At 40.3% G+C, this 13,296-nt stretch overlaps 1 protein-coding gene across 15 annotated transcripts in view; it reads left to right on the forward strand.

The window, feature by feature from the left end:
- TTLL5 (tubulin tyrosine ligase like 5) overlaps positions 1 to 13,296 on the forward strand; it is a 317,823-nt gene that overhangs the window by 13,955 nt on the left and 290,572 nt on the right. For all 15 annotated transcript variants that reach the window (XM_027552476.1, XM_027552486.1, XM_027552477.1 and 12 more), the window contains exons 4-6: positions 7,473 to 7,555; positions 8,840 to 8,946; positions 12,376 to 12,506. In XM_027552476.1, coding sequence (XP_027408277.1) covers positions 7,473 to 7,555; positions 8,840 to 8,946; positions 12,376 to 12,506 — 321 coding nt within the window. The remainder of the gene's footprint in view (positions 1 to 7,472; positions 7,556 to 8,839; positions 8,947 to 12,375; positions 12,507 to 13,296) is intronic.

A 13,296-nucleotide genomic window follows, 5' to 3' on the forward strand; every position in this document is an offset into this window, starting at 1 on the left:
TCTGTGTTTAGATTTCATAAATGTTATAGTTTGAAATTATAGTAAATTCCTATGCTCAAGTTGTTCCAAATAAGTTTTCCAACTTGTACTGAGACCAAATTGAGTATGAGTTTTAAAATTAAAAATTAATTAAAGTTAAATAAGATGAAAAATTCAATTCCTGTGTCATACTAGTCACCCTTGTGGTGCTCAAGTTACATGTGGCTAGTGACTGCCAGAGTCAGTAGTCCAGGTAAGGACCTAGTCTTCTGACAGGGAGGCAAAAACACACTGTGTTGCCATTGAAAGGGTTATTCTTGAATTCTAAAGTAATTTTAAAAAATGTTAGTTTTATCTTCCTTCTAGTTCCACAGACTCCTTAGGGCACGTCACTAGGTGCTTCTGAGCCGGCAGTTAGATTATAGGCTCCTTGTTTGTCTCTGCTGTGCTGCAGTTCGTTCTGGGACTTGCCGGTTGTCCTAGTCCTTCAGATTGTCTTTTGGGATGCATGTGAGTGGTTGACGAGACAGTTCTACAGTCTCATAGTAGAATTGATGCGATGTGTGTTAGAGTCTTAGGTGTTGGACATTTGGCAGTTTGCTCGCCCTGCCTCTTGTTTTTATATGGAAGAAAACATGGCTGAGGTCGTTGTGACTTGAGCAGTTGGTAGATTCAGTTTAGAGTTGCAGTTCTCCACTGGATTCTGTCTGGGGAGAGGGAGCCCAGGCTTATCAGGTATTGCTCTTTTATTTATTTATTTTTGGCTGCACTGGGTGTTCATTGCTGCTTGCTGCTGCTGCTAAGTCACTTCAGTCGTGTCCAACTCTGTGTGACCCCATAGACAGCAGCCCACCAGGCTCCCCCGTCCTTGGGATTCTCCAGGTGAGAACACTGGACTGGGTTGCCATTTCCTTCTCCAAAGCATGAAAGTGAAAAGTGAAAGTGAAGTTGCTCAGTTGTGTCCGACTCTTAGCGACCCCATGGACTGCAGCCTACTAGGCTCCTCAGTCCATGGGATTTTCCAGGCAAGAGTACTGGAGTGGGTTGCCATTGCCTTCTCCCATTGCTGCTTGGGCTTTCTCTAGTTGCGGTGAGTGGGGGCTGCTCTCTAGTTGCGGTGTGCGGGCTTCTCATTGTGGCTTCTTGTTGCAGAGCACGGGCCCTAGGGGATGGGCTTCAGTAGTTGTGATTCATGGGTTTAGTTGTTCTGTGGCCTGTGGGATCTTCCTGGACCAGGGATCAAACTGATGTCCCCTGCATTGCAAGGCAGACTCTTAACTATTGGGCCACCAAGGAAGCCCCAGATATTTCAGAAGAAGCCCAAGTGTATAATTTACTATGTATTCTGTGTATCAGTATATATATTTGTAGCTATTTTGCAGTGTGGTTTTTCTTTTTTCCACTATACAAAATTTTTTCCTATGTATCAGCAAACTTTTTTCTTTTTCTTTTTTTGGCTACACCTTGTGGTTTGTGGGATCTTAGTTTCCCATCCAGGGATTGAACACAGAGTGAAAGCCTCAAGTTCTAGCCACTGGACTGTCAGGAAATTCCCTTATCAGCAAGCTTTCTTATTCTAAAAGCTCAACATGTATTAACTGATTCAATGCTTTTAGCTACCCTGGGAGATAAGTTCCTTTGTTATCAACCTCATTTTATAGGTGAGGAAATTGAGCATAGTGAAATCACATAACTTATTTAAGATGACAGGCAGGAAGTAGCAGAGCCAGAAGTTGAACCTTGGCAGTTTGACTCCAGAGATACTGTTTTTCCAAACACCTTACTGATCATCTTCCCTGTGGCCTGGGGCAGGCACTGTAGAGCAGGCGAGAATCAGGTGCAGTCCTGGTCCCCAGCAGTTGATGTGTGCTTAGTCACTCAGTCGTGTCCAGCTCTTGCGACCCAATGGACTGTAGCCTGCCAGGCTCCTCTGTCCATGGGGATTTTCCAGGCCAGAATACTGGAGTGGGTAGCCTTTCCCTTCTCCAGGAGATCTTCCCATTTTCCCAACCCAGGGATCGAACCCGAGTCTCCCACATTGCAGGAGATTCTTTACCATCTGAACCACTGGAGAAGCCCAAGAATACTGGAGTGGGTAGCCTAACCCTTCTCCAGGGGATCTTCCTGACCCAGGAATCGAACCAGGGTCTTTTGCATTGCAGGCAGATTCTGAGGCTTGGGCTTTTTACATGTAAAACTGGGCATGTCAGTGATCAGTTACTATAATGAAAAAGACCTGGTTTTCTTTCATTTTTCTGAACATTTTATTTAAAAAAATAAAACCTCCCACGTTATGAGAATAGTACAGTGAATTCATGTATACTGTTTCCCTAGTTTCATAATTATTAACATTATTATTAGCATTTTGTCATGTTTGCTTCTCTCTCTCTTTCTGTCTCTGAACCATTTGAGAATTAGTTCAAGTACATCACGCCTAAATACCTTATTCAACATGTTTATCCTCAGAACAAGGGATCCTCTCTATAACCAGAGTACATTGATAACCCTCAGGAAATCTGCCATTGCTGAAACTCTCTTATCTAATATATAGTCTCCGCCCAGATTTTCTTATTGTTCCAATTTTGTCCTTTATCTTGCCCCCCCCCCCCCGCCCCCGCCTCCCAATTGAGTATCCAATCAGAGGTTGCATATCGTTGTTGTATTTCTTGAGTCTCCTTTATTATCTACATCCATTTAGTGGATTTTTTTTTTTTTTGTCTTTCATAGCATGGACATTTGTAAAGATTCCAGACTAGTTGCTTTGTGGATGTCCTTAAGTTTGGGCTTGTCAGATTGATTTCACATATTTAGATTCAGGTTAAAAAAGTTGAAAAAAAATTTTCAGGACTATCACTTAGTGAAGTCATGTGGCACTCAGTGTATCACATTAGGAAGCATATAGCATCATTTTATTGCATGATTAGTGATGACAAGTTAAATTGTTTGGTTAGATAGTGTTTACCAGATTGCTTCATTCTAAAGGTGCTCTTGCCTCTTGTTATAAGCATTCTCTGTAGTGATGTATTGAGATGTCTGAATAACCTATTCTCCACTAGCCTCTCACTCATTGGTGTTCATTGATTTTTGTCTGAATCACTTACTATCACAGTTTTTGTAAAATAGTGATTTTATATTTCAGTTTGTCCTGCTACATTTATTAGCTGGCTTTTCTGTAAAGAAGAGCTTTCCCTTATATGTAGACAGAATAATAATCTTCCAAAGATGTCTACTTCTTAATCCCCAGAACCTGTGAAAATGTTACCTGACTTAGCAAAGGGGAATTGAGGTCATAGATGGAATTAAAGTTGCTAATCAGCTAACCCTTAAGATAAGGAGATTCTTTAAGTGGGCCCGATGTAATTACAAGATAGGCGTGGAATATACTGCTTTATCAGAAAGAGGACAGTCACTAAGGAGACGGAAGAAGCGTCACCCTGATGCAGTGTGAGAAGGACTAGGCCTGCCATTGGTGGCCTTGAAGACAGAAGAAAGGGACAACCAGCTAGGGAATGGGGGCAGTCTCCAGAAGCTGGAAGAGGAAAGGAAACGGATCCTACCTGGAGCCAGTAGAAAGGAACGCAGCCCTGCCCATGCCTTGATGACGCTTGTATTGGATTTCCGCCCTAGACAGCTAGTATAGCTTTCTCACCTTCTGATCAGTGTGGATTCATGGGTGGTTTTCTTTTTTATAAGTGAGTTAAAAATCTATTTCTGTCAGCATTCATTCTTACATTCCAATTGCCTCAAATTTGGCTTTGGGGAGCCCCTTCAGGACTGTGGCGTGTTCTCAGCCCTGTGACCGCCCTCTTTCTTGGCATAGCAGTGTATTCCATGCTTACCTCGTGCTTTCCTTCCCCAACTTGAAACCAGGACACAAACTCCAAAAAACCTTTTAAATTTATTGTGATCATTGTATCTCCAGAAACTGAATATGTACCCTGGATTAAGCTATGTCACAATCTTAATGAATATAGAAAATTGAGAAAAACAGTATGAGTAAATTAAAACTTCAATAAGTAATAAACATAAAAGTAGAAAAAATAGAAATCCATTTCTTAATATATGAATTGTGCATTTACAAAATTAGTTGGATCGTTTATCCATAGTTGAATATTACTTATTGCTAGAGTGAAACAGTTCAGCTAATTCCTCTTTGTATTGATCGTTTTTATAGAGATAAGCTCTAGGAAACTTTAGAACACACGCTCTTGAGCATTGTACTGTGCTGTTTCTTATATTATACTTCCCACTGCTTTTCTTATAACAATATTGTAAAGACAATATAACAGTGATTGACCATTAGGAAAACTCCGTACCTGGGCTTTACAAGTTTGCTGTGGGAATGAGAAGTATGGAGTGTCTGGCCTTATGGTTCCAGTCCTCCTGTGTCTGCTTGGCACGGTGTTCCTGCTAGGGCTGGGCAAGTGGCAGCAGGGATTTATGAATGTTTTCACATAAAGTTATAAAAAGAAATGCTTATCTTTGACTCTTGAGGCTGAATTTTGTTCCAGAGCCTGTTCATATGTTTCTGTATTATACTCACTCAGAAATTGTTCAGTGTGCAGTCCTTTAAAAAAAATTCATTCTGCCAAATTCTTCAGTTCAGTTCAGTTGCTCAGTCGTGTCCGACTCTTTGCGACCCCATGAACTGCAGCATGCCAGGCCTCCCTGTCCATCACCAACTCCCGGACTTCACGCAAACTCTTGTCCATCAAGTTGGGGATGCCATCCAGCCATCTCATCCTCTGTCATCCCCTTCTCCTCCTGCCCCCAATCCCTCCCAACATCAGAGTCTTTTCCAATGAGTCAACTCTTTGCATGAGGTGGCCAAAGTATTGGAGTTTCAGGTTTAGCATCAGACCTTCCAAAGAAATCCCAGGACTGATCTCCTTTGGGATGGACTGGTTGGATCTCCTTGAAGTCCAAGGGACTCTCAAGAGTCTTCTCCAACACCACAGTTCAAAAGCATCAGTTCTTCGGCACTCAGCCTTCTTCACAGTCCAACTCTCACATCCATACATGACCACTGGAAAAACCATAGCCTTGACTAGATGGACCTTTGTTGGCAAAGTAATGTCTCTGCTTTTGAATATGCTATCTAGGTTGGTCATAACTTTCCTTCCAAGGAGTAAGCGTCTTTTAATTTCATGGCTGCAGTCACCATCTGCAGTGATTTTGGAGCCCAGAAAAATAAAGTCTGACACTGTTTCCACTGTTTCCCCATCTATTTGCCATGAAGTGATGGAACCAGATGCCATGATCTTCGTTTTCTGAATGTTGAGCTTTAAGCCAACTTTTTCACTCTCCTCTTTCACTTTCATCAAGAGGCTCTTTAGTTCCTCTTCACTTTCTGCCATAAGGGTGGTGTCATCTGCATATCTGAGGTTATTGATATTTCTCCCAGCAATCTTGATTCCAGCTTGTGCTTCTTCCAGACCAGCATTTCTCATGATGTAGTCTGCGTATAAATTAAATAAGCAGGGTGACAATATACAGCCTTGACGTACTCCTTTTCCTATTTGGAACCAGTCTGTTGTTCCATGTCCAGTTCTAACTGTTGCTTCCTGACCTGCGTACATGTTTCTCAAGAGGCAGGTCAGGTGGTCTGGTATTCCCATCTCTCTTAGCTAACAATTTATAGTGATGTGTAGAAAGAGATTGAATATAATGGGCCAGGGAAAATGTTAGTCTTTCGGGGTATATAGAAGCCTCACATGATTACAGACATTCTTCTTAGCCAGGAGTCACAAGCGCAGAGTGCTCTCTGGTGCCTGGCAGGAAATGGCTAAGGCAGGCCAAGTGGTGAAGGTGCTGAACCCTGGACAGTGAGGGTCTGTACTGACAGAAGCATGTGCACGTCTCTGCTTGACTGTTGCCTTGCCAAAGGGAGAGCCCAGGGTCACCAGGGTTTTCAAGAGAAGTCCAGAAATCTATATTTTTATATGAATTCCTCTAATTGCAAAAGATTAGAAAATAATTTAATTTTTTTTTAATTTTTAAAAAATATTTTTAATTCATTTATTTGGCTGCACGGGGTCTTAGTTGTGGCACACGGAATCTTCAGTCTTTGTGTGGCATGCGGTATCTATTATAGCTCCCTGACTAGGGATCAAACCCGGGCCTCCTGCATTGGTGTGCATTGGTGGTGTGGAGTCTTACCCACTGGATCACCAGGGAAGTCCCTCGATTTTATTTATCTATTTTAACACATTAAAATTTTTTTTTTTTTTTGGCTGTGCTGAGTCTTCCTTGCTGCACAGGTTTTCCTCTAGCTGGGGTGAGTGGAGGCTACTCTCTAATGGCAGTGTGCAGGCGTCTCATTGGGGTGAATTCTCTTGTTGCTGAGCATGAGCTCTGGGCCATGAGGGTTTCAGTAGCTGCGGCACAAGAGGCTCAGTGGTTGAGGCTCCCAGGCTGTAGAGTACAGGCTTCATAGTTGTGACACACCGGCTTAGTGGCTCTGTGGTGGCATGTGGGACCTTCCTGGATCAGGGATGGAACCTGGGTCTTCTGCATTGGCAGGCAGATCCTTTATCCCTGAGCCACCAGGGAAGCCCCCCTCAATTTTTTTTTTTAAAGCACAATGAGAACAAAGAAGCCAGGTCTGCAGATTGGTTTCGATCCGCACATCACCAGTTTATCATGTCTCTGGTCTAAGATATGCTGGTGATCAGAATTGTTGCACATGGGGCTATCTAGAACAGGGCTTCCTAGCCTTTTTTGGTGTAGTGAGTGGTGTTGGCAGTATGGGGAAGCCTGTGGGTCTCTTCTCAGACTAATGTTTTTTAGGTATATTTTAAAGATACACAAGACTACAAAGAAAATAAATTGTATTGAAATACAGTCTCAGAATATTTTTCAAAACCAAGTTTGTGATATGTATGCTTTTTATTAGTGTGCTAAATAACATGACTTAGTTGTGGGTCTGTTAACTCTATTAATTTTTAAATACTGTGAGAATAAGTGATTTTTTTGGGGGGCTGTGCCTTGCCGCTTGCAAGTATCTCAGTTCTCCAACCAGGGACTGATCCCAGGCCACCGCAGTGAAAAACCTAGAGTCCTAACCACTAGGCCACCAAGGAACTCCTGAGAATAAGGGGTTTTCTAAGATAACTGAACAACTGTAGAAGAATCTTAGAGTACTTGCTGTCTCTGGGCGGCAGGGTCACAGGCACTGCTAGTACCATTCCGCTTTGCTGCTTACATTCCTGATTGAAGGTACTGTTAAATTGCAACTAGAAATTACTGAAAACAAGGATGTCATTTCTCCCCCCACCTCCACCCCATGTTTTGTGAAGCCCCATGGACCTCAGGTTCTCTGGTTAAGATCCCCTTGTTCCAAAATAATCCACTTATTAGTAGCATAAGGATAGCAGTATAATGTTATTTTGTGTAATTACGATACGGCAGCCACCATATTACTGTTTATCTCTTTTATTCCTTTCTCCACAGTTAACTTTCCTGTTATTGAACTTGATTCTGTTTTTCTTTAGAACGTTATCACTTGTCTTACAAGATTGTACGAACAGACAGTCGCCTGGTACGCAGCATTCTGACAGCCCATGGATTTCATGAAGTAAGCTCATTTTCATTACCTTACCTGATTTGCTCAAAAGCTGAAAGTCCCAGCTACCTAACTGACTATGATCTAACAAGGCTAGCTCTAGAAAGTACATGGGACCCCTACTTAGAGATGATGCAGAATTTGCATTGACTTTCTGAGTGGCTTTACCATGAAATACATGGAAAACATTTCCACAAGATTGTGTGGGTTTGTTTTTTTTTTTTTTTTTTTAAATTTTTTTCCTTGCTATGTTTTTAGGCATGGGCTAGAGGCAGAGATGTCCATAAGGAATTGTCTAATACTCAGTTAGAGCTCTTTGATTATAAGCAACAGAAACAGACTCTGCCTAACTTAAACCAAAAAGGAAAAGGAATTTGTAGTAAAGATGTGCATAAAGTGGCTAGCAGAATCAGAGGAACAGCTGAAAAAGCAGGCCTTTGAAAGGGAGACTGCAATAGCCCTAGGGATCTGGCAACAGAAGTCTTCAGGACCACCTTTGCTGCTGTGGAATTAATTGACTCTATTCATTGTCCTTATGCCTTTCTCCACTCAAGAGCTGTATTCTGGAGATGGAATGATTGGACTAGCTTGAGTCAAGGGTCCACTCCTTGGGGGAAAGGAGGGGTGGGCGATTGGCAGATCCTTTAAAAGAAAATTGGGAAAATGGGGATGTTGGTATCAATAGGGACAGGTAAAAATGCTGGACAGACTTTCATTGTAGATATTTGGAGACAATTGATAAAAGTCTAGTTGTTCACTTCTTATCTTACATTGAGATGTGAAGTAGACATTTTGAGGAAGTTCTGATACCAGTTTATATCCTGTCTTTGTTGATCTTTTATCTACAGGGTTTAAAGTGGTACCTGCTACATCAGAGGCAGAGGATACATAATTGTTGAATGAATGAACAAATGAATTCTAGTGAATGAATGAATTCTGAGTTGGTATAAGGTTTTAGATCTGATATCACTTTATACTCAGCATCTGCAAGGACAGTCTGATAAGGGAGTCCTCATCTCTTACTTTGATATGTAATAATATTAAGAGGTATCATGGACTTCTATAAAAGAGTTAATTCTACTCTTTGTAGGTAGTACTTGCCCAACTCTCACAGTTCTTTAAACTTGCTTATGCCCATGTTGTTACACTCAGCTTTTTTGTCTTACTAGGCTCAGATCCTAATGGGCCCACCCCCATGAGTGCTCTGTGGGTGAATAATCTCTATGGCTTTTTCTTCCATTTTTCTTCCAGGGGCTGTCTCTGGTGGTTCTTATCTTGTCTTTTTATCTGCCTTAGGTTCATCCGAGCAGCACTGACTATAACCTAATGTGGACAGGATCCCACCTGAAGCCCTTCTTACTTCGTACCCTCTCTGAAGCACAAAAGGTTAATCACTTTCCCAGGTAATGCTCTTGCAGCTACTTTGCTCCATTTAAAGGTACCTGACATCGAGGCATGTAGCCAGCAGAGCTAATTAACATCTTTTAAAAAAAAGGAAGTCTGTGATATAGGGCAGCTGTGTATAAATCAAACTGAGGTGTTCACCTTCTTGGATGTAGTTGAAGACTTTGTGAGGGCTCTGTAGGATGGATGGTTTTAAAATACACTACTCTGGATTGCAAATCCCATAGATTCTCTTTCCTCAAATCGAGCTGCATGTGAGCCCCTCAATGTGGCTAGAGTCTCACCTCTCACCTCCTTTTTCATTTACTGTTTTTCCCCTTTATAAAAGAATAGCCCACCTAGATTCTTAATATGTATATTATGCAGAGATGTAAATCTTTCCAGGGTTCCAAACATGGAATGAAAAAAATTGATGTTTACTCCAGATAATAGTATAATGAATCTTTTAGCCTGTTAGTGATTTCCATTTCTTTGCTTTTTAACAGAGTTAAAAAAGGACATGATCAAGTTGTCAGCTGATAAATCATTAAATATAAATTTTAATGATAGGTCGTCTTTTGGCTTTTGACTTATAATTAGTAAATAGTTCAAAGAATTGAGGATCATTGCTGTATTAAACTTCTTCCAGTCAATTAGGTTAATGTCAGCCTCGAGAGGCAATCCTGCTTGGTAGCTAGAAGCAGGAGCTCTGTAGCCAGGGTACCTGGGCCCCGATCTCAGCTCTGCTGACTGATCTTGGGCAGGTGAGCTTTCTGAGCTTCAGCTTCCTCATTTGTAAAAAGAAGATACTAATAACACACACTTTGTAGGACTATAGTGAGGATTTTAGATATCAAGATCTGAAGTGCTTAGAACGTCACATGCCTGCCTCATAGTAAACACTGTATATAAGTGTTAGCTATTCTGTTTCTCAGTGTTTACATCTGTGAAAAAGCAAACAGGAATAGAATTGATGCTGAATCCCCTGCTTTATTCTAGCAGTGAGTAATATTCAACGACAGAGAGATACATGGCCTGCTGGGGAAGAGGGCAGGTAATCTCATCTATCTAATGAAGAGATGCAGATCTAATAAAAATTGTGTTAATTGCTCAGTGGTTATGTTATATTTTATTTCCAGGACTTATGCCCCAGTTACTCACTCAAGAAGTTTTCTTTTCAATCACTTCATGTATTTTACTCCTCATTTTTATGAAATGAAGTTTTCTTCTTGATTATTCAGTTCTACTGTCTCATATTTAGTTAATGTATATAAATACCCAGCTTATGCTGTCTCCAACATCAAATAATTTCTTCATCATCTTAGATAAATGTGTATTTTAAATCTTTTCAACAGGTTCCAGTTTTATTTTATATTTGAGCTTCATGGGCAGAAAATAGTTTAAACCTTAGTTTCTTCCTTAATGTCTGGAAGATGTGACTGGTTTTCTAAATGGGTGACTGGGTAGTTGAAGTAAATCAGATGCAGCTATTTTAAAGAAATATTTAAACAGTCTTAAAATAGCCCACAGTAGAGACTGCATTCCTAATGCCTGTTAGTAATATATTATTTATTTCAATAGCTTTTGACTGTAGGTATATAGGAATTCCATCTCAATTTGAACTCAGTATTCATAAATTCTAACCTATGTTTTCTTGACTCCTGTTTGAATTGTAGGAGCTCAGCTGACTCATGTACAAGAAGAATGCAAACACTTAAAATGTTTCCAATATTATTGTGCGCTCTTTTAATGTAACTTTTTATTCTAAATAATTGTAGACTTTTAGAAAAGTTGCAGAAATAATACAGAATTCCTTTGTTTTCTTTACCTGGTTTTCCTTTTGTTAACATCAGTTATAACCATAGTGTAATTATCAAAATGGAGAAATTGATTTTTGTTTGATATTATAATCAAAAGTTAGAGTCTTTATGGTGTTTTGATGAATTGTGTACTGTGTTCCTGTAATGATAGGTCAATGTATGGATAACAGACACAGCCTTATGATCACAGGAAATTAAAAAGTATTAAATATAATTTGTATGCACATTTTTCTTATAGAAAAGGTATAATATAATGTAAAAGACACAAGTATTGAATCTGTTATGGTAGGCTAAGCTGTTTGTGGGAAACGTAATGGAAGAAGTAAACGGAAGGACAAAAGTGGGGAGTCATGTCTGGGTGGGAGTATGAGGGTGGCTTTTGGGGTGCTGGGAATGTTCTGTGCTCAGTGGTGGTCATACAGACTGAAGTTTATCATGCTCTGCATTTGTGACTTGTTTATTTTCCTGTTTATATGTTAATTTCAGTAAAAAATGTAATATTTTAAAAAAGTGAAATATTTACTGATGAGGAGAGCCTTTCTTTTATAATACTTAGAAAATGCACAGTGGCTAATGAATCCTATTGTTATTGAGGTTCCCTTGCATGTACTTAAAAGAATACTGTTATAGTTTTATTTTAAAACTATATTTGCCATTCGTTAGATCCTTTGGAACAATTTAAGTTTATGATGAAAAATCTTACATGTCAACTAAAAAGATATGTGGTTTCCCAAAATTTGTATCAGGAGTACCAAGCAAAAATGTTTGGAGACCACTAATACTGGGTAGCTGTACGAGAATGTGTTGTTTTTCTTATCCTCTGGTTTATTGTTTCTAATTGCTTAATGATAAGTGTCACTGGGGGTACATTACAGTCACAGGTCTTAATTGCAGATTCAAGGAATCACCATTTCCAGAGAAGGTGTATATTTAAAAAGCACCTTCCAGGTGCTTAATCTTTCTAGGTAAATATATTCCTAGAAAGTTATATATTTTAAAAGCAGTGAGTGATCCATATCTCAGTCAAGTTCAGAAATCACTGATTTAGACCAAATCAGTTTTTTGGACCATCTGTAGCAAAATCACCTGGAGTGCATGTTTAAATGCAGAATCCTAGACTTCATCCCCCAGTTTTGGGAGATGTGATCTTGGAACATTCATTTTTAAGGAACTTTATGAGTGATTCTTATGCACACTCAAATTTGAGGACCTCTGCTCTAGATCCAAGGAGGACAGTGGGTAAGGAAGAAGTGTTGGTGATACCTAGATCTTGCAAAGAAACCTTTGATTTTAAGAAATCAAAGTGAAAATTTTGAACTGAGCAACAGATGGAATGTGTTTTTAATGGTTACAGCAAAGATTCTTGGATGGTCTTTAAATAGTGCAACAAACCAGAGACTCATGAGTGCGGTCATGGCTAACTGAAGCCCATCTTTGTAGTTTGCCAGATTCCAGTCCCTGATCGGTAGCAGTGATTGCCCTGGTTTTAAGGTGATCATTTCCTTGACAAAGTGATAGATTGGGGTATAAGACTGTCCTCAGTAACTGCTCATAAACTGGGAACTCTTTAACATAGGAAAACCTCTGAGTCATAGTTTACTGAAACGGCAATGCTTTTATGAAACTTAGGTCATATGAACTAACCCGGAAGGACCGACTGTACAAAAACATCATTCGAATGCAGCATACACATGGATTCAAGGCTTTTCACATCCTCCCCCAGACCTTCCTGCTGCCAGCTGAGTATGCGGAATTCTGTAGTAAGTGCTTGCCTCCTGGTGCCCCATCCCTCATCCCCATTCCCAGCAACTGAACTTGGAGCAGAGTTATTTACTCCCAAGGGCTTTTCAAATGCTTAAAAAGTTGTTTCTTGAGTAAAACAGCTGCAGAGATAACTTTAACACTGTTTTATGCTGAGTATGTCTGTGTGTGTTTATTCTTAGTAAGCTTGTCAGTGTCAGGTATGTAAGGACACACTGGGGTGTCATATAAATGCGCTCCTGTCTAGCACAGAAAGTCCTTTTTCACTGGTGAGTTAGTGCCCATGTAAGGAAGAATGTACTTCTGCGTATGAACCACAGAGGCACCCTTTTTGGTATCTCTCTTCCTCTTGTCATTTAAGGAATGTTTGTCACCTCAACTTTTGGACGTGTGTGACTTATGTTCTTCGGGGGTACAAGTATCACGCATCTTTCAGGGATAGGGTTTAGAGGTGCCAGTTCGTCACCCTGTTTCCTTGGAGTTTAGACTAATTGAAATATATTCATGGGAGTGAGATAGCAATGTGGATGTCTGCTGTCTTGCTGGTTAAGCTAGATAGGAATGTGTGGCCTGCATACAGGTGTCATTGTTTCTTTTGCCTTAAAGTGAACTTAGACCTCTTTATGTCCAGACAGAGGGGACAGGCTATTTCAGGTTTTGCTCCTTGGTGTGCAGAGCCTGTCTCTGCACAGGCTTAGTGCACAGAAGAGGCATAAGTACAGAGAAGGAGTGAGGCAGGTCTTTTGGGAGAGTCTAAATAGAAGCGAAGAGCTGACTCATTTGAAAAGA

The sequence above is a fragment of the Bos indicus x Bos taurus genome, chromosome 10 (assembly GCF_003369695.1).
Source record: "Bos indicus x Bos taurus breed Angus x Brahman F1 hybrid chromosome 10, Bos_hybrid_MaternalHap_v2.0, whole genome shotgun sequence".
Lineage (NCBI taxonomy): Eukaryota > Metazoa > Chordata > Mammalia > Artiodactyla > Bovidae > Bos > Bos indicus x Bos taurus.